This window comes from Agelaius phoeniceus, chromosome 3 (genome assembly GCF_051311805.1).
Source record: "Agelaius phoeniceus isolate bAgePho1 chromosome 3, bAgePho1.hap1, whole genome shotgun sequence".
Classification (NCBI taxonomy): Eukaryota; Metazoa; Chordata; class Aves; order Passeriformes; family Icteridae; genus Agelaius; species Agelaius phoeniceus.
The window spans coordinates 22671723-22698063 of record NC_135267.1 but is presented as its reverse complement, the minus strand read 5'-3'; the positions used below and the strand labels follow the sequence as shown (position 1 = coordinate 22698063).

The window sequence follows — 26341 nt, the reverse complement described above, 5'->3', positions numbered from 1 at the left end:
CAAAACCTATCAGGTTTGAGAGTAAATAGTAGAAAATTTGATGATAGTAACAGAGCAAAGAAGCTGACAGGCAAAAAAAATCTACAGGAACACAAAATCATCAGGTATAATCCTTCAAAGAGTCCTGTTGTTTTTCTTAAGTGATGGGAAGAATTTTTGTCAAAAGTTCAGATTATTTTTACCCATGGAGTGCATCTGCTAGGTGCAATTCAAAAGAAGAGCAATGAGATGTGTTATGTGACTTGTCCAAGAACATATACTGAACTTGTGGCACTTTGGGTATAAGATAGAAGTATTTTTGTAGGATTTTCATATTTTGCTCTGTGTCACGGTAAATTGCCTATTCACTTATGGGCTATTTAACTTATTGTTCCCTTATTTCATTAACAAAAATGTCCATTTACTTTATAAAAGATTTTATGGCAGTTTGCTTATGACTGACCTCCTGGTTCTCTAAAAGTTTCTTTGAAGAGGGGACCTCCAAAGAGCTTAAGTACTGCAGTGCTGAATTGTCATTTTATGGCTATAGAGTCCAAAGTGTTTATTGTCAACTTATAAAATGAAAAGATGCTTATCTTAATTTATGTAAGAGATACAACTTTAGCAAAGACCTGTAAGAGATGCTGGACTGTTATGCTAACCCATTGGGTGTGAGACAAACCTTGATGTGGGTGTTATTAAATACCTGACTACCTGTCCCAGAGGCAGTACTGGATATTGAGCAATATATACATATATATATAAACGATTCTTGCAGCTTGCCTGTGTGTCTGGGAACTCCAAGATCTGTGGGAGTCACTTTTCTGTCATTAAACCTCTCTCCAGCTTTAGATATTAATATCTCTTCATATAAAAGTGAAAAAATCTGCCTCCTCTTCCCAAGATGTGAAGTGGGCTAAATCACATCCAGAGAGAGAGAAGGGTGTTCATTAATGGATACATAGAAGGCTGCAGTTTGGCATCAGTAAGATGTGCAGTCCCTCTGGGAAACTGCAGAGCCTGCAATGCAGATATGCAGCACTCCTCTCCTGTGCTGCATTTTTGCTTCTGCTGTAATTTCTCCTAAACTGTTCACCAGACCAATTATGGCTATGACAAACTTGGTCTGTGGAGAGATGTTGTCCTTTCCCACTGCTTTGGAGAGGGAGAGGAAAACACCATGCAGGGCTATAGCATTGCTCTCTGCAGATCTTTATGGTTCCCCTTATCTCACAAGAGGTATGTGTGGCGTTGGGAAGGGAAACTGCTCTGTGTTAATTCTTTTTTCTTCTGTCTTCCCTGCGGACTGAGGGGGTGGTAGGGTTATTTCACACCATATTAAGTTAAGAAAGTCTTATTTACCATCAACTGAGTCCTGAAAGACAAGGCCAACATCTTACAAATAGTGTGTTGTGACATGGCCTGCTCTCCTTGCTGGTGGTACCAATTCCAACTCTTTTTTTTTTTTTCCAGCTCTCTGTGTGAGTCACCATCTGGTCCCACCCTTGCATAACAAGCTGGATGACTTACAATGCCAAAACGAGACTTGTTGCTATGTTTTGGGATCTGGGAGGGAGTCCCTACCACCACCATACTCCCATATCATAGCATTAGCATATTGCTACACAGGGCTTCTGGGCTTTACTTGCTTTGACAGTATCCTAATTTCAGCAGGAAGCCCTGTTTGTGTTGCATCCTGGGCAGGATGCGCTGTGATGGGTGGATGAGAAAAAGAATTTTGGGTGTGTAGCACTTCCCTGTTGGGTAGATGGATAATACCTGTTCAGTTTGAATGGCTCCTGTGGTCTCTTTTTCTACTCCCTGAATAGCAGAGAGCCACTGAGGGAATGCTGCTTTACAGAGGGAGTTGCTAAGCAGGTCAGAAGAAGCTGAGGGAATATTGCTTTAAGGAATGTGAAATCTGTGCTGCATCTAACTTTTTTTGATACCTTTCCACCCATATGCCTATGGTACTGGAGGTTTCACCTTTGCAACTTCATTTTATCATCATGTTTCTGCCTCATTGTTCTGACCACATCAAAGTGTTGCCTCATTAGAGGGGGAAGCCCTGTGGCAGACTTCTGCAAAGCTTAGGAGAGAATAAGGACACAAACTTCCCATGCTTAACTGGTAAACTGTTCAGATATGGCAGAGCTTTTAACTATATCAGCTCTTTTTTACAGATGTGATTTGTGAGCAACAGGCTCAGAATAATGTTCTTCCATAATCTTCTTCCATGTCCAGAACAGATGAAAGGAGTATTTTTTTGTTGTTCTCATACTGTCAGATGTTTGATTCCACCTCAACACTTAACCAAGATTTAGGGAAGGAAGCAGTATTCTTCTCTTAAAGTAGCCATATGGTGACAACTTTATTCCATTCAGGTTGGAATCACTCAAACTTACATAGTCTCTGTTTTTCATTGCAGATAGCTGCTGCTCTATGGTGGTATTATGTCTCTAAAGGAATTGAGTATTTGGATACAGTATTCTTCATCCTGAGGAAGAAATTTAACCAAATTAGTTTCCTTCATGTCTATCACCATTTCACCATGTTCACCTTGTGGTGGATTGGTATTAAGTGGGTTGCAGGTGGACAAGGTGAGTTCCCTTCCTCTCATATGCTTTTGACTGGACAGAAGGGAGATTTATTATTGTTTGGGAGCAATAGAAGAAAATGTTATAGACTTGACTTAATAATATACAAAACTGTTTATTAATGCATAGGATCTCCTTCTTGTGGGAATCATGGGGGAGGAAAAGATAACAGGGCAATAGTCTAATGAATTGCAAAACTTCTTTTCTTTTCCTCATGGGCATCAATTGCAAGCCTGAAGTTCTGCCTTCGAAAGTATCTGTATCTGTGGGAAACAGAAAGATGTATGCATCTTGCTTAACTTTCATTTTTGCAGATACAGAGAGCTGCAAAATCTAATTATGGGCCACATTCTGTGTGCAAATTTAATGAAGACAATGGAGATGTTATTTTGGCATTGTATATGCATTTGAGGTTTGCTTTTATTTTTATTAAGAGGCAAATATAAAATTCTAAAACCTTCCCTTGGAGGTGAGCCAATAAATCTGCCACTTCACTTTTAAAACCTATTCATAATGACACAAGTCTAAATTCATTATCAGCCTTTTTTCCCCTTGCTTCTTTTCTAAAGCCTCCATCAAATAGTTTTATTTTTGTTTATTTTACTTGCCACACCCTTCATTGCCGACATTGTCCTCATGTTCCTGTTGTTTGGCCTTATCTCAAATTGAAAGCTCTGCAGAACTGAGGGTACAGGGAAAATGCCCTCTTTCCTTTGATGTGTGCTATATTAGTAAACACAAAATATCATATTATGAACACCAAACTAATATTTTGGGTTTGGTGTTTTGTTTTTTGGTTTTTTTGAACCACACTAACACTTAATGCATGGGTGGTTTATGCTCCCATTTACTGTAGGAATTTAGTACTGAGTGGCCACTTACATTGCAAGGAAGAAATATGTAAATTCAGTATCTCTTTTAATTTCCTTCACGTAATATGCAGGAAGCAGGTCGTTCAACCAGATGTTTAATGACCTTTAATGGCAACTGCACCTATAAAATAAGATAATTGGAGACTGGATGGTTACTTGTAGTCTTCCTTAGAAATTCCCTGGATATCTCAAAAGGCCCACTCCCTTGTTGCCTTTTCAGAATTTTCATGCTAAATATCTGCAGTTTTTAATGCAACAGTTACAACTATTTCCAAATTTCTTTCAAGTTTTATGTTCTAGCACTGCCTCTTAGTTCCTAGAGCCTGCAAAAGGAAAAGCAGCAGTTGCTTTTCTGCATTTATGTAGCAGCACTGCATAAATGTGGATAGATCTGTGTTCTTCTATTTTCTAGTTGATAGCACATTGCTTACATAGACAGGTCTATTATAAACTAGACCCTATTACAACAACTGGGTCCAGACCACACGGGCATCTGAGCTGTTTGATGTCAGCAGCTATTGTCTGTATTGCCCTAATCTTATACATTAGAGCATTTTTGAGCCTCTCTGTCAGTGTAAGAATACTTTAACAAAATATAATGTGTTTCTGTTAAATGGCTGCTAATCTTGACAAAGCAAAGAGATCTTAATGCAGATGAAACTGTCAACATGCTTCTAACGTGGATCATTCTAGAAAATGTTATACTATACACTGACATATTTAAGAATGCTGGATATTTTAAATCATAAATAAAGAAACTAAAGTTTATTAATTTAGACAAACTCATCTGGCAATGCCTTGAAGTTCTTATAAACATGAGTCAAGTCATGCTTTGTATGGGCTGTTTTTGGCCTGTTTAATCAGACTTCCATGTGAGTTTCTTGACTTCTTACCAAGAAGTGAACCCTTTGCATTTAAATACAGTTTAAAATCTTCAAATTCAGAGCCTGGTACTTTATACTTTACATTGTCAAATAAAGCTTTTAATAATCCTTCAGAAAAACAGTTGCAGTTACACTGCAACAATATGGAATATTAATAATGTGGAATAGATGTCATTTATGTTTGTTCAGCAAAAATCTTATAAAAAGCTTTGGCATAAGTAGTTACACTGAAAGTGTGACATACTACTTGCATTAACATCTGTTTGTGTCAGCACATGTTGACAGCCAGGTCTGTATTATACTATTCAATATTTTGGAGGTGGAATCCTGACATGTCCTGTGCTTTGTAATTTTTACTATTAAAAATAATTATACAAGTAATACTAGAAAAGAATCCTCTTTTCCAAAATGACATGATGATCTTCCCTTCTGTTCCTGGACAGCTTTTTTCGGAGCTCAAATGAATGCGTTTATTCATGTCATAATGTACATGTATTATGGATTGGCAGCTTGTGGCCCTAAATTTCAGAAATACCTGTGGTGGAAACGATATTTGACCATATTGCAATTGGTAAGTAATTCCCCTCCTTTTGGGATAAAAGATGTTGCCTCTGTGTGGATTTGCATTTGCAGAGCTTTGGATCAGATGCTGCTCCTTCCAAAAGTTCTCTGCCTGACACTCCTCAATTAGAGTACTCCCTGGAGATGGAAGCATTTATTCAGCTTTGAAAAAACATATGCAGCATATATAAGGGTTGTATGAGTTAAAGTCTAATGCTTCCTTGCTGGTTGTTTCAACTGAATAACAAAAGCACGTTCAAAAGGTAGAGAAAATTCAGATTGTTTATTATCTTCTCATTGTCCTATTTCTGAAAACTGATGCCAGTTATTGCAACAAATATGATGCTCCTGGTCAAGCATAAATGTGCCTGCATGAATGTGACAGGCAAATACAGCTTCCCTATCACCTCCCAGTTCAGCTGTTTCCATTACTTAATGAATTGATATAAATTTATGGGCTCAGACCTACAGAATATATCCAGACATTTTTGATTCTATATTTTCTGTCTTTCAGGTGCAGTTCCATGTGACTATTGGCCACACAGCCTTGTCTATTTATATTGATTGTCCTTTCCCTAAATGGATGCACTGGGGTGTCATTTTCTATGCTATCACCTTCATTTTCCTGTTTGGTAACTTCTACTATCGGACATATAAGCTGCCCAAGGAACCTGTAAAGAATGGCAAAATAGCAAATGGTGCTGTTGCAAATGGAGTAAGCAAACCAGAAAATAATGCGGTGGTGGAAAATGGAAAAAAGCAGAAAAAGGGAAAAGCAAAAGGAGAGTAACTTGATCCAGGCCTTAACCATTGTTGGCAGTGAGGAACCTCCAGTTTGGTTTATAAAAGGAAGAAAAAAACACTATCTGTACCAATTAACCTTAGGTTACTGAAGAGCTAGAACACAGATATTTTCATTATTTATGAAGATTGTTTTAAGAACAACACTAAAGTTGAATTTCTATTGTAATTATGTAATTATCATGCATATGGTCTCTGTGTAAACTTGTAGACTGCTGGTGTTGGTGAATGTAAGGAAGAATTGCAGTTGATTCCATGTTTAGCAGTCCAAAAGTTAATACCATTGATACAGTTTTGTTGGCACCCACATTTCTTGGGGGGTGGGGGGGAGGGAAAGGAAGTAGCATTTGAATACTTGTGCTTTCTTTCCAGAAAATTATTAAATTTCAAATTATGACGTATTATCTAATCAGAATGTGCAACTTTTCTTCTCCTCCTTGGAGAGTACCTTCAGACAAAATATGTGCTGTCAGAACAGTGTTTGACTTTTCAGACATTACTTGATTTAATTGAGTATCTGTTACGGTTTGGTTTTTGTTTTATTATTTTTTCTTGTGTGGAAATATACCTACCTCTTCATCTGCTGAAAAGAATATTGAGCATTAAATAACTGGTTTCTGAAATATGGAGTCCTCTAATCTAAATATCCGTTAATACTAATTCAGGAGAACACGTGTTTCCCTGTGGGAGTAAAAGGGATATTTGGTGGTATCCTTTGATCAAGTCATCATTTTAGTGTAAACTGAAATTTTGGAGTGGTACTTTTAGTACAGCCAAGTCAAAAGTACATTTTAAGAATGTGTAAATATGAACAAATATATTAGTTGAAGCAAGCAGTAAAAATAGGCCTGCTGCTTGTTGTCTGTGACCTGCATTAAATCTGTGGCACTGACTCAAAATACTCAAAATGGTAAGATAATTCTATGATGGAGAGAAAACAGCATGTAATTCTGTTTAGAAATGCTGTGTGCATGAGTAGTCATGCTAACTACAAGACCAACCATCACTTTATTGGGAGTGAGAATTGGGTTTAAAAGTACTAAATACAGCAAACATAAAACCTTGAAAATGTTGCTATTGCTTGATAGCTGTCAAAACTCTATTTGTTAGACACTTGCAGGCAAAGTATTGCTGACAGACAGGCCACCATTGTAAGTCAAAACTGCTAAAATAAGTAGAAACTTTTAGATGGATTTTCATTTACATGTTACATAAAGGACTTTTTACCAATCCTTTTGTGAAGAAAATAGGGAAAGATTTATACACCTTCTGAATAATGTGATTACTAAATGATACATTTTGAGCTGCTTAGCACGCAATGAGTAGAAGATGGGTGGAATTAGAAACTATATTCTGAATTATTACTGTGTTCCTTGGCCATCATTGCAAGAGCTGCATTGTTACTGTCCAAATGCATTCCCCCCCCAGCTCTGGTCAAAAATATAACCAGAGGTAGCAACAAACATAGATCTGGCAAGTGGCACCATTGGTGCAGAAAGAGTAGACGGAACTGTGAGTATAAAGTGAGTGACACGTTAATAGATTTTTGTATCTCAATCATCTATTGACTGTTTATAATATGCAAGCAGGTCACATATTCTGGTTCTCAGGTTTGTCTTGTTTCTATTTTAAAAAAAAATCTAAACCCAGAAAACAGATTCTAGGAAAGACAGTTTTGGGTATAGTCTGTGTATTAAAAAATAATTCCTAATGCTGGAGTTGGTTCAGCTGGGAGGTGGTTCATCCCTAATCACCACCACTTTGGATTTTTGGGCAGAATGTAGAATTGTGAAAAACTATCTCTGCTGAACTCAAATGCATGTGACCATTAAGTTTCTTATCTGCTGTGTCTTCTGATTCTTCCAGCCTTTGTAATGATGCTTTTGGAATTTGCATAATTTGCATAGTGTGGCATGGGAAAGAGGGATGGGGATCTACCCTTCCTTCTTGGACAGATGCCACCACCCTTAACCAAGCCAAAAAGCTGGCTTTGTAACTTTGGCTCTGTAACTTTGGAGTAGCTAAAGGAGTAAATAACTACAGAGGAGATTTACAGCACACCTGCTACTCCGAGGTAGTGACTGGTGTGAATGCAGTTATCCTGCTGTAATTTCAAGGTCATTTACCCCACTTTGATTAAAGGGTTGCTTCTTTCTATTTGCCATGGGATGTGGGCAGCTAACTTCTAAGTCTGTATCATTCCTTGAATTGTGTTAGATTGGTTGTTTGCTCTGTCATTCATTCAATAAGCCAGATCACCTAAACTGATACTCTTAATGTGATCTAGCTCTGAAACAGCATACTGGGGAGTATTCCAGTATAGGTTCAATTGTGTCTTTGCTACACTTTCTGACTAATTCTTAAGAATTATGTCTTGCATGATGGTAAATATTTAAATAACTGAAAGTCAAAAATTTTTCCTCCTCATCATGCATGGAAGTGAATTAAAGCTGATTGGAACTTGAACATTGTTGACAGAACTTGAGTAGAAATCTACTATCAAATTCTGGGGTAATTGTTAAATTCTAAAAAAACATGAAAAACTCATTGTGAGAATGCATGTGTACATACACATCATGTTGTCTGGCCCTGTGCATAAAACCAGTTTGAGAGATTGCCATTTGATGGAGGAAAAAACCCCCAATTATTAAATTACTGGATCACTGCTGTTTTGAGTACATCTTTTGCAGTATGACTTTCCTAGGTCTATTTATGATATATTTTGATTATTCATGTAATTCAAGTCCCATTACAATCTTGAATATAATGGCCTTATTAAATGTGCATTTTTGTAGGCATGATTTCGTGTGCAATATTTCTGTTTCTGACTATGCAGCCAGACTCACAGAATACAGGGCTCAACTTGTACAGCTTTTTGTTTTCCAAAATATAGGCAATAATGCACATGTGAAATACTGACAGATTCATTAGAGTCATCTTTGAATCTAAGGAAGCTTAAAATTTTGCCATGAAAGTATGTATAAATGTGTATTTTCTACACACAGTACTGAAATTCAAATTATACAATCTTTTGCAGTAGAATTATTCTTTACAGGGTTATTGGGGTTTTGTTCTTCTAAATCTTTCAATTTATTGAAAAATTAAATTCAAACAATTTGAAACTTTTCTTTTTTTGCCAATGAATGATAATTTTTTGCTAAGAGTTCTGAAGCTCTTGGACCAGAGTCTCTAAATATTTGATGCCATATAAGTAATACCATTTCATTTAGCCTCATCTCTAGCAGTGGCAGTTGTTGGATTATTTTAGCACTTTTTCAGTGTAAAATTAAATACAAATTATCTATACATGTGTGTATATATGTGTACACATACATAGTGTATGTGTGTGTATATATGTATGAGTTCTTAGCAGATTCTTTCAATATGTGAAGTAAATTATATTGCTTGAATGTGAATTTGGCAGGAGCTAATAGAATGATTCCTAGCTCCAGCAGGAAAATGAAGCAGTTTTCTTTCCACAGATCCAATATCAGTCTTGCAAACATAAATAGTATTTGTCAGTTCTTTTAGATATAGGATGGCAGACAAGACAGAGCCATTTCTACCAATGTAATAAATATTTTGAGGCATCAGTTGTAGATTCTGAGGGGAGAGATCTCAACTCAGGGTAGCTGGGGAATTATGCTGTATTAGGGTAGGGATCATTTTAGTATGAGTAACTTGCTCCAGGTGAGTCTTTGAAATCATTGCAATCATATTTTCTGTTTGACAGAAAACTTCTAAAAATAAATCAGAGTCATAAAACCATTTAGGTTGGAGAAGACTGTTAAGATGACTGAGTCCAACTATTAAACAAATGTTTCCCTGTAAGTTCAAAAGCATGGCCTATTTGATTACAGGAGCATCAATTACTTCCAGCTCCACATCAGGAAAAAAAGGTTAAGGCAAAATGAAAATGCTGCACATTTTTTCAGGTTAACCTAAGGGCACATTTCTTCAGAGTAAACACTTGAACTGCATGTGCTGGGAAGGGAGGTAAGAAAGGACAAACAGCTTTTGTGATGCAAGATCTCAGTCCTAAAATAGCTTACAAGCACTCGCTATCTCTTAAAAACTTGAATAAAACTGTTCATGGTGCATAAAGTTAAACCTTGCATGAAGCTAATGTGGGCTGAGATGTATTTCAGTCAAAATTGAAGAGAATGGGGAGCTAATTAACTATCTGGATAGTGTATTTATCTTGGTTAGAAACACAGACTAATCTAATTTGATACCTAAAGCAAGACACCCATATGACATCTCATTGCACTGCAGTCTGATGCACCAGCCCCTTTGCTAATGCAAGCAGAGGGAGCTCCATGGAAATGAGTGGGTTGGTTCCCATTTACCTCAGCAGAGTATGTTGAGCACTAAAGAGCAGAGAAAATACTTGCTTTCTGCCAATATCCCAGGAAGATTGAGGGAAATGTATGGTTCAGGGTGCTGCTTTTGCATAAGGTGTTCATGCTTTTGTAAACATTAAAAATAAACATTACTTTTTTCATGCTGTTTGAGTTTGGTTTTATACATTCTGTAGTATGTTCTTCTGTGTCCCATCTTGCCTCAAGATTCCTGCTAATTCTAGTGTTGTGCAGATTGTGTGATGTAATCTGTTTTGTTGCCCAGGAGTTTGAGAAAACCATTTTTTGTGACACATCCTCCTATTTTAAGGTTACATCCTCCTATTTTTTTAATATTGTCCCCAAATAATAGTGGCGTGACTTTGAAATCACTCTTAAGGAACTGACTGAAAATAGGATGCCCACTTAAAACAAACAAAAAAATCCCCTAAGTTTCCTTATTTGGTCTTGGAATTGTTAACAATTAGGAATACAATTACCCGTGGTGTTAATGAAGTCTCTCATCCCAGAGAATCTGGAGCACTTTTGGCATTAGGTGCAATTCGTGGTTACATGTGCTGGGTACAGTAAGTTCCTTCATTGTCTGCCAAGTATGATCTCTGTAATCAACCTTATAATATCAAGTTGCACCCATGTTTCTCTCCTAGAACCTCAGTGCAAATAGCTACTCCAGATGTCAAGTAGTAGAGAATCAAGCCTGCCATCATAGCAAAATATGGTGTGGTCAATTATGTCTTGCACAATTCTCAGCTATTGCTTCAATCCACTGCTTGCATCCTCCCTGGAATCAGAAAATACACCAAGTGTTCAGAACAAGATTTGTCCTTTAGATGATTACTTCATGCTGGGGTAGGCTCTCTCTGCAGGCATCCTTCTCACAACTCTATTCCCCACCAGTAATTGAAAATAAGAACATGGTCAAATCAGATTTATTGGATGATTGGATAGAATGGACTGGATCCTCTGATGTTCAATGTTCCTTTTTGTATCACTTGCTTCTTAACATCTGGGAAATTGGGGTTTGCTGGGGGAAGGGTTTTATCACCTGTTCTCTTGCTCAGCTCAAAGCACTGAAGGTGGGTGAACGTGGGCTACTCAGACACACACCTGAAGCATGTACTCAAGGACAGCTGGGAAGGCAGCACCTCTATGGCCTAGTGCCTTTCAGTGTCTTCTTTTATGCTTGGGACTTCTAGGCCACCTCAGGAATGCAGGCACACTTTTCTGTTGGCTGCCTGACATGTCAGTGACATCACATTTGACTGAATTACAAAGATACTTATTATGGGTAAGTTTATGTCTCTTGATCATCCAGGCCCTGATTAGAGCACCCTATAAAACAGTGCTGGCACTTCCTGCCAGAGCACCACACAGTCAGTGCTGCTTTGGGGGAAAAAGCTATTTGCATTTTGATTCAGTAGGTGGGAATTGATACAGGCTCCTATGGCATCACTGCTATCTGTCAAATCAATCAGGTAGGTTTTAGTCTGCTAAACAAAAAGAAATCTTTGATTTTTGAAATTATTCAAAGTGTTTTCTGTCCTCCTTATTTTTAGCTAGAGAGTGATTGTTCTTACAGTGGTGTAACCTTAATTTGTTTGATGAGAAAACCACTGTTATGCTGGTAATTTTTGGAGTTTATGAGAGAAAACTAGAGAAATACAAGAAACAACTTGGGCCAAAAGCCTGAGAACATGAGGTAGTTGCTCCTCTAGTTCTTGCTGTTGCCCCTAGATGTTGCAGGAGTTAAATGACCGTAGCTGTTACTGTTGTGTATTCATTACAGATGCTGTAAGTACATTCTGAAGTACATGAAAGTTTGCTTTGTCTTAAATGACAGTCAAGAAAGTGATTTATCTAACTACAAATGCTTGGAGTGAAAGCAATTACAAACATCATACTCCTGGAGTGGCAAGACTCTGTATTTTCTCATTAATAATCTTCAGAGCTTCTGAGTAGCTTCTTGCAGTAACACAAAGCCCTAAAAAGCTGAATATTGCTGTATAACTGCTAAAAACCTGGTTTTGTGGAGCTTCTGTTACTGCTTTCTTTCTTTTTTGTACATGTATCTTCAGGTCAGGTGCTTGCTTACTAAATTATTCCAGAGTGGGATGTATGTCATAGGAAGATCTTGTAGCAGCTGCAAGGGAGTAAAATGTTAAAATAGACCTTGGGGTGTTTTACAGTCAAGGGTTTCAAGTGCTTGGTGTACTGGGTGCACCTTAAATGCTGCTCTTGGGCACAGGGTACAGCAGTCTGGGTCTACCCAGCCTGAAAGGAATTTTCTTTACTGAACAACAGATTCTTACCGGGACTGGTGTGTCTGACCTGATTTCCACACAATTGGCAGATGGCACAGAAGAAGTCCCTGGGCCAAGTAGGAATGGTTTTTGGTTTTTTTTGTTGTTCTACCTATTCTCAAAACATCAAATTTGGCAGGGGGTGTTGGAACATTTTCTGCTGACAGCATAAGGTACAGAGTTTGCAGAAAATGTGTCCCTGGATGCAGTACTTGTAAGGAGCCTAGAATACTTTTCAGCTCTTAGTTGCTTGACATAAACCAAACACGCTGGAAATGCTGCAATTAAATAGGAAAAAACCCACCACATTGTTAGGATTTACTCAGAAAATTAGATTTTAAGTAACGGGTATTTCTTTACTGAAAATTTCCCCTTTTTTCCCTCTTTTCCCACTTCAATCACTTCATCTGTGCATGCCTTTCTGCTGTGCTAGAGTGGCTCCTTGGATGAAGACTGTGATGTGTTCAGAGAATAGTTTACTGCTGTGATTTGTCACTGGGGCTTTGTGTGTGAAGTGGCTTTTCTTGCAGTCTGAACTGCCAAATAGCAGCTGCACATTGTGAACAGGTTGGGTAGTAACAATATCTTTCATTTCATGATCCCAAAACTGAGTGTTCTGGATACAATAAACTAACAGAAGTTTTTATTAAATTTTGTCTTCCTGTTTAGCAAATATGGGGCTACAAGGAGAAACTCCAGTTTTGTATTCTATGATATGGAGGCACACTTTACATTCATAACCAGAGCTTTGGCTGTGAGAAAGAGTTTGCTGTGCTATAAAATCACCTTGTTAGAGATTTTATACTGAGCTCTTCTGGGATGGCAATTTAATAAATATCAGATTTTTCTATAAATCTGATATTTGGGGATTTTTATTTTAAATTCAGGTAAGTTTTCTTGTACAGGTAAAATCTCTCATTGTAAGTTTTGATGCTTTTTGGTATTCTTTAGGTGGAGTCTCACTTATTTCAGTGAGAATTTCACTAAGGACAGTCCATGATGCTAACAGAATTTATAAAATTGATTTACCATCTAGACCTCACATTGCACACTAGGAAAGTTGGAGTATAATGCAAAAACAAGGACCAAAACCTTTAAATTTTTTTCTACTTTGTTTTTTTTTTTTTTTTTTTTGTAATTGTTGTTTTGGTTTGGTTTTGGTTTTGGTTTTGGTTTTTTTGTTGTTGTTGTTTTTGTTTTGTTTTTTGTTGTTGGGGGTTTTTTTGTTTGTTTTTTGTTTGTTTTTTTTTTTTAAGACTTTACAATATAGGTGTAATTACTTTAGTAAAATACTAGAAGTGGCAACATATTTTGAACCTACACAGTGTTGCCTCTGGCAGAATTCTTACAGAGAAAACTCCCCTTTGTGCTGCAGACCAGGGCATGGGTGACTTTTTTTCTGGCTTTATGGCACTTTATTAAATGTGTTTTTGATAAGAGATGAGATATGAGACTTGTATGTGCAATGCTTGTAACTCAAACTCTCTTTAATGCCTCTAGTTGCACCAGCACTGTGGAATACCCCTGTAGTACCATCATGATAAGCACTTGGCATAAGTTGCCTGTCTCACAAGTCTGTAAAATCTCCTGGATCCAGAAGGTGTTATCTGAAGCCCATTGAAATCTACAGAGGGATTGATTTACTAAAATCCTTGAGCTGAACTGTTAGAACAATTTCAATTTCAAATTAAGAATTTGTAATTTTGTAATTTTTGAAATTATAATTTTTTTCATACTCAGACTCACAGGGTGCCTTTCAAAATACATTTTAGCACATTTTTGGCAGTGAGACAATTTCTCATTCTTTCAACACCTCGAGTCTGATTTTGCCAGCCTCTGGTCCAGCCACTGGCTACCAGGGAGCAGCACTGGACTCTCTGCAATTCAAGGCAAGTAGTAGAAGATGGCTGCTCAGCTCAGTAGGAGATGCACTAAGTAGAAGGAATCCATTTACTTTGTAATGTGTTTTGTTAGGAATTTTAACTGACTGGGGAATAAGTGGATATTTTCATCTGACAAAAATATTCTTGATACTTTCTTCACATTACCTCTTGATGCATGTTTTCATGAGGAGTAGAAACATGTGCTGTAGGAACAAAGAGATGCACAAAGCATTAGTGGTCTGCTTGCTTTTGCATTGCAAAGATGCTGAAAACAATATGATTTAGCCAGACAAGGGATTTGAGACTCTGTTCTCAATTTAATTTTTGGTGCAGCAATTCTGGCAGCATGACATCTTGAGGGAAAGTAATTCTTTGTTTGTTAAAACAGCAGCAGAATGCTGTGCAGTGCCTCCTTCACTGAGCAAATTTCCCATTATAAGCAAAATGCCAGACACCAAGATTAGTTCTCAGCATCATTGTGACCTGGTGAGCAGTCCATTTGGGATCTAAATTAGAAATTTAAAAGGATTCCATAATCTGCCACAAAGTCAATATAGTTACAGCTTTTTTTCAGCACAGTGACTAGGCCAGGATATAGAAATTATTAGCTGCCAAAGCTATGTTTAGGAACTAGGAATTCAGAAAAATAAATGAAAAAAATCAACAGATTGTTTGTGTTCTATTTCCTGATTTAAATAAGTTTTAAAAGTCATTTCATTCAATACAACTTTGTCATGTCTTTCTTCAGCATTGAGGAATAAGTTAAAGAAAAATCCCTGAACTCTGCTCATTGAGGGTATTACTTACTATTCTTTTTGTGCTCTTTTCTCTTTCAGTAGCTAAAGCAACTGAATTAAGAAATGCCCTCATTTTTTTTTTATTTATGCTATTTATATTAAGAAAATAAGTATCAGGTTCTAAATTCCCAGCTGGAGCTTGTTTTTCTTTGATGCTTAGATAAAGCAGCCATTACAATTGTGAAGAATGCTTTAGAGAAGAGATTGATGATACACTCAATCAGAGGTGAGGGTGGGCTAATTAACTATATTTCTTAATTAATTTTTTTCAGCTGTTATAATGCAATCTGAATGTTTATGCAAGAATTTTAGGTCTTGAAACTGGAAATTCCATAGCAAAAGGAGCATTTTGTGTTGGCAAGGAGGATTCATTTACTCCCAGTGGGATGGCCCTGCTGTCCTATGAAAGTTGAAAGAATAAGAAATCATAAATCATAGCAATATTTGGCCCTGACCCACTTTTAAAATTTCAGTATTATCATCACTGGTCAATCCTATTTCTTGGGACTTGTGTACCTTTGAGGACTTATGGGATTGACTGAGGAGCAATTTAAATATGTAAATAAATAAAAATAGCAGATGTTGAATATCTGTTCCAGGTGATTTCATGGGGAAAGTGAAGATTTCCATAGCTGGAAACTGCATCCACTTGCAAAATATTTTTTGGGTGGCACTCGAATTCAGCAGGTTTGCACAACCTGCAAGCTGTCACCAGATTGCAGGATGAAGGGATGAATACAGGTGAGTGGTGGTGAAGGCACAGACAGCTGGATGATGCATTTCATTACAGTGTTTCCTTGGGAAAACTTGGAGCCCTTCCTAACTGCTGATGTTTTCTAAGGAAGAGCTAAATAATGTTCTGGCACCAATAGGAAGGGCGTTTCTGCAGCTCCACCTCCACGGCTTTAGAGCTTTAACTGATGGGCAATCTTAAAATGGCTTTCCTGGCAGGTACCTACCACAAAAGCAAAAGCTGATCTTTCCAGAGCTCCTCAACATTGGTAAAAGGCCACTCTCAGTTGTTTAGCTCTGGGGTATGCCTTACCTTAACAGGGAAAGGAGACCATAAGATGACTTACAGTTTACTTTGAATGGCCACTGTGCAAACTGTGAGAGGTTTTGTATGTTTTCCAGTGATTTACAGGCAAGGATGAGAGGACTAAACAAGTTTTGAGCAGACACCCTTTCTGCAATGTGGTGCCATGCCTTAACAACAGCATTATCCCTCCTGGCAGGGCTATAAAGTAAGGAGATTATTAATTCAACAGTAAAAAGCACAGTAGGTACTTTGTGTTAGCCCTAGCTCTTTGTTAATTTTTTTTCCAAGGGGAAAAAAAAAAAGAGACATTTACAAAGTGGTTGGAATACCTGGTAAACAACCAGAAACAAGACTTGCAAGGACTTGGGTAAGGATGACTCTCCCCTTTGATCCTGCTCTTTCTGCAGTGTGGCAGGCTAATACAAGGCTAGTGCTGCATCTGCAAGCTCAGTGCAGGACTTGTCACACTGCAGGGCTGGAAATGAGATCCTGCAGCCACTGCTGCCTCCTGGGACATGGTGGTGTGGAGAAACACCGAGAACTGGCAGAGCTTTTGCTCTCCTGCCCATGCCCAGAGCACCCTGAAGCTTCTCGTGCGGTGAATGTGCTGCAACGCGTGATTTGTTACCATCACGGCTTTTGCAGTTTCTGGTCTGGGATAAGAGACTGAATTCGTTTGCACAGCATTAAACAGGAATTGTGCTGAATGCTGAAATCAAATGCCAAATCCCTATATCTTATTCATTAATAAGGTCTTTTTAAATTTGGGATGTAATTAGCTAACATCATAAAAAAACTCTAGGTAAGCATTTTCTAACAAACAGCTGAAAAGCAGTCACATGGAAATATTCATAATTCCTGGAAATGGACCTAAAACCATTTTGCTTAAAAAGCTTCTAGCACAGCAGCAGTTGTGTTAGCCAGAAAACCAGAAAGTGTTTATTTTTGCTATGTATGTCTAGATGTACACACACACAGACACCCACCTTCCCAATCATGGTGCTGCACTTTTTACTTTTTCTACAGTTCTTGCAACGTAAATTGAAAAATGTGCAGTGTCTTTCTGGTGTTATTCACGAGCATTCCCAGATACACCAGTTTGGCTGCCTGTGTTCAAGCCCAAAAGCCTTTTTCAGCTGCACAACAGCTCTTCCTTAGCTTTGACTGTCTCTGAGCCACAGGAGGGAGATTTTTATAGTGTCACAAAACTCCTCTGTCCTGAAACTCCAGAGCACTTGGAGTAGCACAATGCCAGTTATCAGCTGGTTTTATGAGGTGTTTTATGTAAGTATTTTATCACCCTCTAATGAAGATTAATAATGTGATATTACCACAGCCAGCAACAAAAAAAAACTACATATGGAAGTGTTTTGAAAAGCCAGCAACAGCTCAGGGATAAGACTGGTGGCTCATCAGCACATGGGCTCCAACCCCTTTACCTTGTCCAGAGGATGTGTCCCCACAGGGCTGGCAGTCACCTCTCCACTTCACCCATTCTCTGTGCTTCCTCATTCCCAGGCTAACCCTCAGCTCATGCCCACCTCTTATGGAAAGGACCGACCAGTCTGGCTCCTGCTGCAGCAGCACTGGCTCAGGCAGGCAAACATGCCAAAGCCTCACCAAGCAACAGGGAAACATGAGCAGGCTTGGTCTTGATGTCGCCCAGGCTGCCTCTGAAGAGCCCTGGCAGTGCAAGGCAGGCCTGCCCCTCGCCTGCTGACAGCCCTGTGTTATCTCCCCTGCCATCCTTCCCATCAGCTCTTTCTGCTTGGCTCTACCAGTGACTCAGTCTATTAAATGGGCGTCATATTTTATTACAAACCTGAGCTGATTAATTACATGCTGTTAGGCAAAAAAAATGCAGGGCAGCTGTAGAGGGGAGTGGTGATGCAATGGAGGTGCAAACAGAAAAGCTGTCACTTCTGGAAAGGGAGAGAAAAGGATTAAAGAGTTAACATAACCAGAAGAGCTGCTTTTCTAAGCGGATCAGTCACTGGAGGCATTGGGAAAGCTTGGCTTCATGGGAAGCACTGCCACCCACCATGCCAGTGCCTTGCAGCTTCACTTGCAGGCCTGGAGAGATGGGGAGCTCCTCGTGCCTCTTCAAAAGTAGTCATTGCCATCAGTGCTAATGGAAACCAAAAATGGTGATGCATTTTAGAAAAGATTTTGAAAGTTCTTTAAATGGGGAGCATCTGAGCTAGTATGGGGGGATCCAGAAGAAGGAGAGTTTGGAAACATGGTGCCTCCCTCCTCTGGCCAGTAGTAAAGCAGGAGGAGGAAGTGCCTGCTCATCCTGGCTTTCTGTTTGGGTCAGCATCATAAGTCTAATCAGGAAAGGGCAAGGCACCTCTTCCCAGGAAGAGATGGAGAGTTCCTGGCAGCTCTGTGTCTCAACTGGTGCCTGTGGGTAGGGAGGACACACTCCATCCCTTCAAGGTGAAAAGCAAGCATGAGGGAGATGAGTAAGGCCAGGGAGGATGGTGACTTTCCACTGCCAGATCTGTCTCTTGGGGCACAGGCTGGGATTGCCTGTCTTTCAAACACACACACACACACATACAAGCACCCTTTAAAAGCAATTTGGAAATTTTGGGTCCAAGGCCAAAATTTGGGTTAGTGGTGTGCTTTAAGAAGCCAGGAACATCAGTAGATGAGAGCATGACTCATTGAAAAGACCTTTTGCAAAGGGGAAGTCGGCAGGAATCACTCTGAAATTACCATGGGTGGCAGCTCACACCCTTTGCAGTGCTGGCTAAGCCAATTTATTTTTTGCTATACGTGTTTGTTGCTCATGCTTGAAATCCCACAGGAAAAACCCCACTTCTGTTTGCTCTGTAAAATAGCCTGTGTGCTTGAGCTGGCACATCCCTGGTGGTGGGTTCACCCTGGCTGGATGCAGGGTGCCCCCCAAAGCCACTCTATCACTCTCCTCCTTTGCTGGGGCAGAGGAGAGAAAATGCAATGAACAGCTCATGGGTCAAGATAAGAGCAGGGAGAGATCACTCATCAGTTCCTGTCCTGGGCAAAACAGACTCAACATGGGGAAATTAGTTTAATTTATTGCCAGTTAACACCAGAGTAGGGAAATGCAAAATAAAAACAAATTTGAAAATCCCTCTCCCTACCCCTCCCTTCTTCCCAGGCTAAACTTCACTCCTGATTGCTCTACCTCCTTCCTCCCAGTGGCACAGGGGCACAGGGAACGAGGGCTGCAGTCAATTTATCACATGGTTTCTACCTCTCTTTCCTCCTCAAAATGGGGCTCCTTACACTCTTCCCTTGCTCCAGTGTGGGATCTTCCAGGGGCTGCAGGTGGATCTTTGCTCCAGCCATGGACCTCCATGAGCAGCAGGGGCACAGCCACCTCACCACAGTCTGCAGGGGAATCTGCTCTGGCACCTGGAGCACCTTCTCCCCCACTTCTTCATGGATCTTGGTGTCTGCAGTGTTGTTCATATTCTCACTCCTCTCTGGCCAAAGTTTGCTCCTGGGCAGTAAATTTTCCACCTCCTTAAATGTGTTCTTGCCGCAGAGCTACCGTGGTCACCAATGGTCTCAGTTTGGCCAGCAGCAGGTCCCTCTTGGAGCTGTCTGCCATTGGCTCTGTTGGGCATGGGGAAGGCTTCTAGCAACTTCTCACAGAAGCCACTGGTGTAAGCCCCTGTCACTATAGCACACAGGGGCCTACACAAGATAAAACGACGAGGATACGCAGCTCTGCAAGGCAAAAAAGAGGGAAGCTTAATTTCTGACTCCAACATTTATAGATTTCCAAAAGTGACAGTGGGTTGGAAGGTGACAGTGCCACCTCTCCAATGACACTGGACAAACCAACAGCCCATCTAATTTCTACTCCTCCATAAAAGAATGCAAAACAATAAGTTATTTACATAAAGTGAGTGAGAAAGTTTGTTACAAGAATGTAAACATCAGAAGGCTTAGAAAAATTTAAAAAACCAGGGCAACAGACCCCTGCTACCAAAACCTCGCTGTGCAAACACCATACACCCTGTTTTCCAATGCCACAAGAAAGTGGAATAAGTGAAAGGGAAAAGAAATTCTCCCATATTGACCACTACACTCTCAAAGCCAAACCCACGGACTCGGTAACTCTGGAGAGGCAGCACAAGTGGGAGATGTGCACTTGCAGAGCTCTCTGACAGGCTATGAGCATTTTGGGGCCTGCTCCATAGAAAAGCACCTTTATCATTTGCTGGTGCTGGACAACTTCCTCCTGAGGCCCCACAGTGTCTGGTAGGTGTCTCAGAGCCCTGGCTAAAACCCAGCCGGAACTGGCACAGATTTCTGAATGTGCTCTTAGCAAATGCAAGTGAGTCACTGCTTCCAAAGCAGCAGTGTTATCAGTGTCTCACTTACCAGAGAGGACAGGTTCTGTGCAACACAGGAGCCCACAAAGAAATGTACATCATCATGTGCTGGGTGCATCCCTGGGCACCAGCTCTGCAGACTGTCATCAACTGAAAACCTTCAAAGCAACTGAAATTATCATTGGATTAGGGAATAGAACATTTTTAGAGAATGGTTACACACTTCCTGCAGACTTTTTACTTCAGGAAATAAAATTTAAAAGAATAAAGTTTTTTCAACAATGTAATTATGTCATGTGTTTCATCCTGTACCCTGTCTTTGCCTCTTTAATACTTTCAGCCAGCTTACTAAGTCATATACCATATTTTTGCATGGAATTATAGAACAATATAGCCCAGGCGGTCTCTTTGGTGACCTTCTGACCCAATTTCCTGCTCAGGCCAGCACCAATTTTTAATGAAGCTCCAAGAAGCTCCTCAGATAACCCCTTCTCATTACTGAAAATGTGCCTTTCCAAACTTTCACTCTTTGGACACCTTGACTAACCCAGGGACTGGGCAGAAGGGGGTTGGAGGTGTCTCAGCTGTTAGTGGAAGGGGTGAACCACAGAGGATCTGAAATAAGAGGTTAGGGAGAGGGTTTGAGGCTCAACTGGCCCATCTGTTACCTACCTGCACATAGAGACAGTCTGGTTTTCTTTTAAAACATGACCAACTGAGAGCCAGCTACTTTCTGGAAATAATGGGGATTCCCAAAAAAAAAAAAAAAAAACAAAACCAAAAACAAAACCTCACCCACCAGGATGGTTCAGAAATTGAAACTTCAGAATTTGGCATAAGAACAAGGCACACAAGGCCCAACTCCAGGAGCCATGGCCAAAAGCTCCACAAGAAAAGATGTTAAAAAAAGGGAGGTGAACTTAGAACATGCCACCAGGAGAGCCCCAAAACCTTTTAAGCTGTGCATACAGAGGTCTTTATGAAATATCCAACAGACCAGCACAGAACTTGTGCTCCAGAAGGGAAATGGGACATAAAAAGGGGAAAGCCTGATAGAAACCTGAAAAACAGCAGGCAGCAGTGACATCCTACTAAGGAGAAGGGTAAGAAAAGGCACAGATATACAGAGATGTCTCTTATGTATTTAGAAAGAAGCAGTATGGTATTTTCAAGCATAATGAAAGAAGTTATATTTTTTTAGCTGCTAAATTATAAGTGAGGACATTAAGAATCTGCAGGTTTAAGTCTTGCTACATACTCAGGAGGCCTGGCAGATCTGCCAGCGATGTAATTGACCTACTCATCTTCATTTTGAGAACATCCTGGTGTACCAGGGAAATTCCTGAAGTCTTACAGAGCCTAGCATTAAGCCACTGATAAAAGGCATAAAGATGAGCATGCTAATGGCACAACATTTAGTCTGACATCAGCTCAAGACAAACTGACAAGACTGCTGACTGACAAGACTGGACTGACAGATGATGGAAACAGAAACTGATGCTGCTCAACACTTCAGTGAAAATGTTACTGGTAAGCTGTATCAGAAAAAGCAGATAACTGTGGATGGGCAGGGGAGGAGGAAAAAATGAGAAACAGCAGAGGGGACACCAAGGGCAGAGGAGGAGAAGGAAGGAGCTGGGGAAGGAGGTGCTCCAGGAGCAGAAGCACATATCCACTGCACTGAGGAGGGTGCACACCAGAGAGGAGTGGTGCAGAAGCCTGCAGCCCAGGGAGGATTCCATGCTGGAGCAGGGGAAAAGCATGAGAAGGAAAGAGCAGCCACTATGGACTGACCCCAACTTCCCTTCCCACATCTCCTCACGCAACCTGAGGGTAAAAGGAAGTAGAAGAGTTGGGGATGAAGCTGAGCCTGTGAGAAGTGTGAGAAGAAAGGTATTATTTTATTGTGTATCTTTGTTTTTCACTACCTGAATCTATTTTACTTGGCAATAACTTAAAATATTTCCGGCCACCTCCACAATTGTAGGCTGCCTGTGGTGCTAACTGGCAAGTTACCAAGCTCCCTGTCCTTCCTGTGACACAAGACCTTTCTCACACATTTTCTGAGGACAGGGGTGTGAGTGAGTGAGCAGCCAGGAGGGATTTAGGCTGTTTGGGAAGTTTAACCCACCACATACTGATCATGGGAAGCAAAAAGCAAATGCACTAACTAATTTAGGAAAAAAACCCCACATGATTTATAAAGCTAATAAATAAAGGGTAATGAAGCCAATTTAGGGATATATTCTTGCTCCTCCCAAGAACCTGTCCTTGGATGCCTAGGTCAGGGACCCATTGCCATCTCAGGCTAATCCAAAAACTGAAATTGAATGCTATGGGCAGATTGATTTTCCTTACAGGTATTTTAGGCCTTGTACACATCTACTAGATTTTAAAAAAAATCAAGCAGTTTGTCTGGAAGTATTGATTTTTAATCTTGTTTGCCCTTCATGATTGATTTAACTAAAGAGAAGGAGCTCTTGTAAGGGTTTGCAACTGTTTGCGTGTGCTGTGCTTTCTGTAATCCTTCCCCTGTGTACCTTAACTATAAACATAAGGTTTTCCAGAGGGCTGCTGCCAAGGCTCCAGGGGCCAATAAAGAGCTGAGCTATGTTTTCCAAAATATCCACTAGAGGGTACTCAATGACCTCCTAGTGGAGACAGCTCGCGGTCTAGCGGCTGGGAAAGGGAAGCCAAAAGAAAATGTCCCTGATGGTTGCATTAACAATAGCACAGGGAAAGCACCCTAAGTGGGGCTTTAGAGGAACGAAGCGTTGGACGAGCTTAAATCCATCAGGATCATATCTGTAGCACAGCTCCAGTGGCCCCAAACTGCCAGATGGAAATGGGGCAATGGGAAATGGGGGTTTGCTGAGCTTTCCTGGGAAGTGTGAGCTCATATCCACTCTGCTGGATGTGGGGCTGGCTGGAGTCCAATTCACATACCTGTGACAGAACATTGCTGGGATTTCTTCCTTTCTTTCCTTCTTTTGCTGTCTGACCTGCATTTGGGGTGACCCCTGTGCAAGTTGGTTTGGCATAGATGAGGTTTCCTGGAAAAAAAAGTGCATTTTTTCATACTGCTGGCATTGAGAGAGTTGAAGTGGGATACTGTGGTATAACCACCCATCTCATAAAACAGCAGTGATGATTATTCCACAGAGATCTATTTTTTTTTTTTTTTTATTAATCAGTCATTATCAGCTTAAATGGGTAGTCAATGGCTGTTCTTTTTTGCTAGAAAATGAGATAATTTTACCATGCAAATAAGACACAAACAGAGGCTTTATAAACCCACCAAATCCTGGTCACAAATTTCTGCTTGTTTTATTCCAGGCTTTTATTTCCCTATTAAATGCTACAAAGGACATGTAAAATGCCAGACATGGCCTCAGAATGCTGGCCCTGCAAGGATATGCCATTCATCTTTTGCCTTCTTCTTCCAACAAATCAATAATAAGCATCTTATTTCAGTGTTGAAAGAGAAGATTTTTACTATCCAGCAGGACATCTGAGTTATTGACCTTGACTGCTAATCAGTATGTTTGAATGCTCTCACCAGGTTTAGAGCCGAGGCTAAAAAAAACTAATTAAATCAGCAGGGGGCACAATTTCTTCAAAATATCACAGGATTATCCAGCCATGTGCTGGGTATTCTTTCTGTTTCACAAAGCAGAGCTGCCCACCAATTCTATTTCTAAAGATCTAATGTTTTTTCTGAGTTAACCTGTTCAGGCCCTGAACTTTCCCATAGGAAACCTCAGGTCTCACCAACATAGTTCATGCTCCTGCAATTGGATCCTCTGTCCTAGCAATGGATCAGTCCTCCAGGGCATTGCTTAAATCACCCTGGATCCTTTTTTCCTTCTTTTCCCAAAAGTCCAAGTTTCCTGGGGGCAGCCCAAGCCTTGGCTGCTTTAACATTAGTCTGCAAAATGCTGAAGAAATTCTGATTCACTGCCATGGGTCAAGAGGACCAAGCCCAAAGGTCCTGGGGGGATGCAGGAGGCTTGCCTGCACCCCTGAAATCCTCCTTAGCAATAAGCAAACAGGAAATCTTCTCCCCTCCACCAGTATTTTGCTTGTTCTCCATTTTGTCCCATTGCAAATACTCTATTGAAATACACCTTCAGATCAGATTCAAAACTCAGGGATAAAGCAAAGGTATGGTCAAGCGTAATTGTGGGTGAATAGGTTTTATCCACTTTTAGTTCAGGATAATGAAATTTCCCCAATTCTCCAGCACACTGGCTGTGTGTACTTGTCCTTTCTTTACCAGTTACACCCCTGGATGATTTTCACCTGCAGAACAGGCAGGGCAAGACCAGTGAACATGCAGAAGGTGGCCAGTGGCATGGTGCTCTAAGGTGGAACACAGCCAGGTCTGATGCCCACAGCAGTATGGACAGATTACAAAAGAAGCTGTCTAGTAAGTACCTATCCTTATTTTCTGTATGTCACCTTGGATACTTGATCCAAAGGCTCATGCCACTTTCACTGGAAATTCTCATTACGCCTGTCTCAAGTTCTTGGAAATTCAAGTTCACCTTCATTCTTTGATCAATAGGGAAGAGGATTCTCTCCTTGGCATCAATGATTGTACGTAGATTTGGAGGCTCAGATTGACTGAATTTGTTTTGTCTTGCTAAAAAATTGGCAATAAAAATACAATTATGTGAGTCAATCAAAGTTCAGAATACAAAATAACCCTAAATGTGTGGCTTGTCATGGTTTATAAAGAAACATATTAGTTATTTTAGTAATTACACAGTGTCTTATTGTTTCATGAAGATTCCCTGCCTTCACTCTGATTAGGTCCCCTTGCTCCAGCATTAATCACCTTTCATGTGCATCTCCCTCCTTCCTGCTTTTTGATGCCTCAGAAAACGAGATGGGGCTGGTAAGGTGCCTGTCTGGACTTTGTTGCACAGGTCTGAGTGACAACTCGATATTTCCCTTTCTGCTCAGATTCTGGCAGGAGGAAATCTGCACACTCAAGAAGACTTCCCAGAAGACAACAAACTTAATCTTTGCTGCTTCTCCAGTGAATACACAGGTGTGGGTTAATGGACACCCACCCTTTTCTGATCCCAGGCATAAATGGAAGTGGACTCATCTTACTGCCAGTTGCTAAAAGCCTTAGTGATGCAATTTTCAAGAGCTATTAAATGCTGAGGAAAAGTACAAAAAAGTGTTTTCCACTTGGGAAATGTTTTCCAGCCATGTTTAATGAAAAGGCAGAGGGGATAGATGGCAGGCTGTGAAAATCTCTTTTTACTTTGTCCCCAGTGCCTCCAACAATGCACATGTAACTCCCCTCCTAAAAATGTATGTGCCAACAACTTTCTTGGGACAGGTCTCAATCTCATGACTAGATAAGACCTGTAGATCAGGCAGAGGGATGCTTATGCCTGCCCACAGCCCCTCTGGCACTTCATTGTAGACATTTGTGCTAAATGGGCTGACAGTGCTGGATTGCTCAGTAATGTGGTGTGAGTGAACTGCAGAAGCAATGGCCACAGGAAGAGTCAATTGTCCCATCAGCCAGCACTGGTAACTTACTGTCTGGGTATTTCCAAGAGGGGAATATATGAAGACAAAAAACAAAGCACAAATAAAAATATGATTTTTTATCTTCAGGGTTAAGGAGAAAAACAGATAGTTGATATTTGCCCACCATAAAATCCAAATATCTCAAACAATGGGTATAACATAAGGGCAGACACTGATCTCTTCTCTGTGGTGACAGTGACAGGACCTGAAGGAATGGCCTGAAGTTGTGTCAGAGGAGGTTTAGGTTGCATAAAAGAGAGTGGTTGGCCACTGGAAATGGATCCCCAGGGAAGGGGTCACAGCACCAAGCCTGACAGAGTCCAAGAAGTATTGGGACAATAATCTTGGGCACATGGTGTGAGTCTTGAGAATGGTGTAGGGCC

At 40.3% G+C, this 26341-nt stretch overlaps 1 protein-coding gene across 3 annotated transcripts in view; it reads left to right on the top strand.

Annotated features, from left to right (window-relative positions):
• Nucleotides 1-10198, top strand: part of ELOVL4 (ELOVL fatty acid elongase 4) — a 37259-nt gene extending 27061 nt beyond the window's left edge. For all 3 annotated transcript variants that reach the window (XM_054629326.2, XM_077174860.1, XM_077174859.1), the window contains exons 4-6: nucleotides 2408-2579; nucleotides 4776-4903; nucleotides 5408-10198. In XM_054629326.2, coding sequence (XP_054485301.1) covers nucleotides 2408-2579; nucleotides 4776-4903; nucleotides 5408-5683 — 576 coding nt within the window. In that variant the 3' untranslated portion in view covers nucleotides 5684-10198. The remainder of the gene's footprint in view (nucleotides 1-2407; nucleotides 2580-4775; nucleotides 4904-5407) is intronic.
• Nucleotides 10199-26341: the final 16143 nt, after the last annotated feature.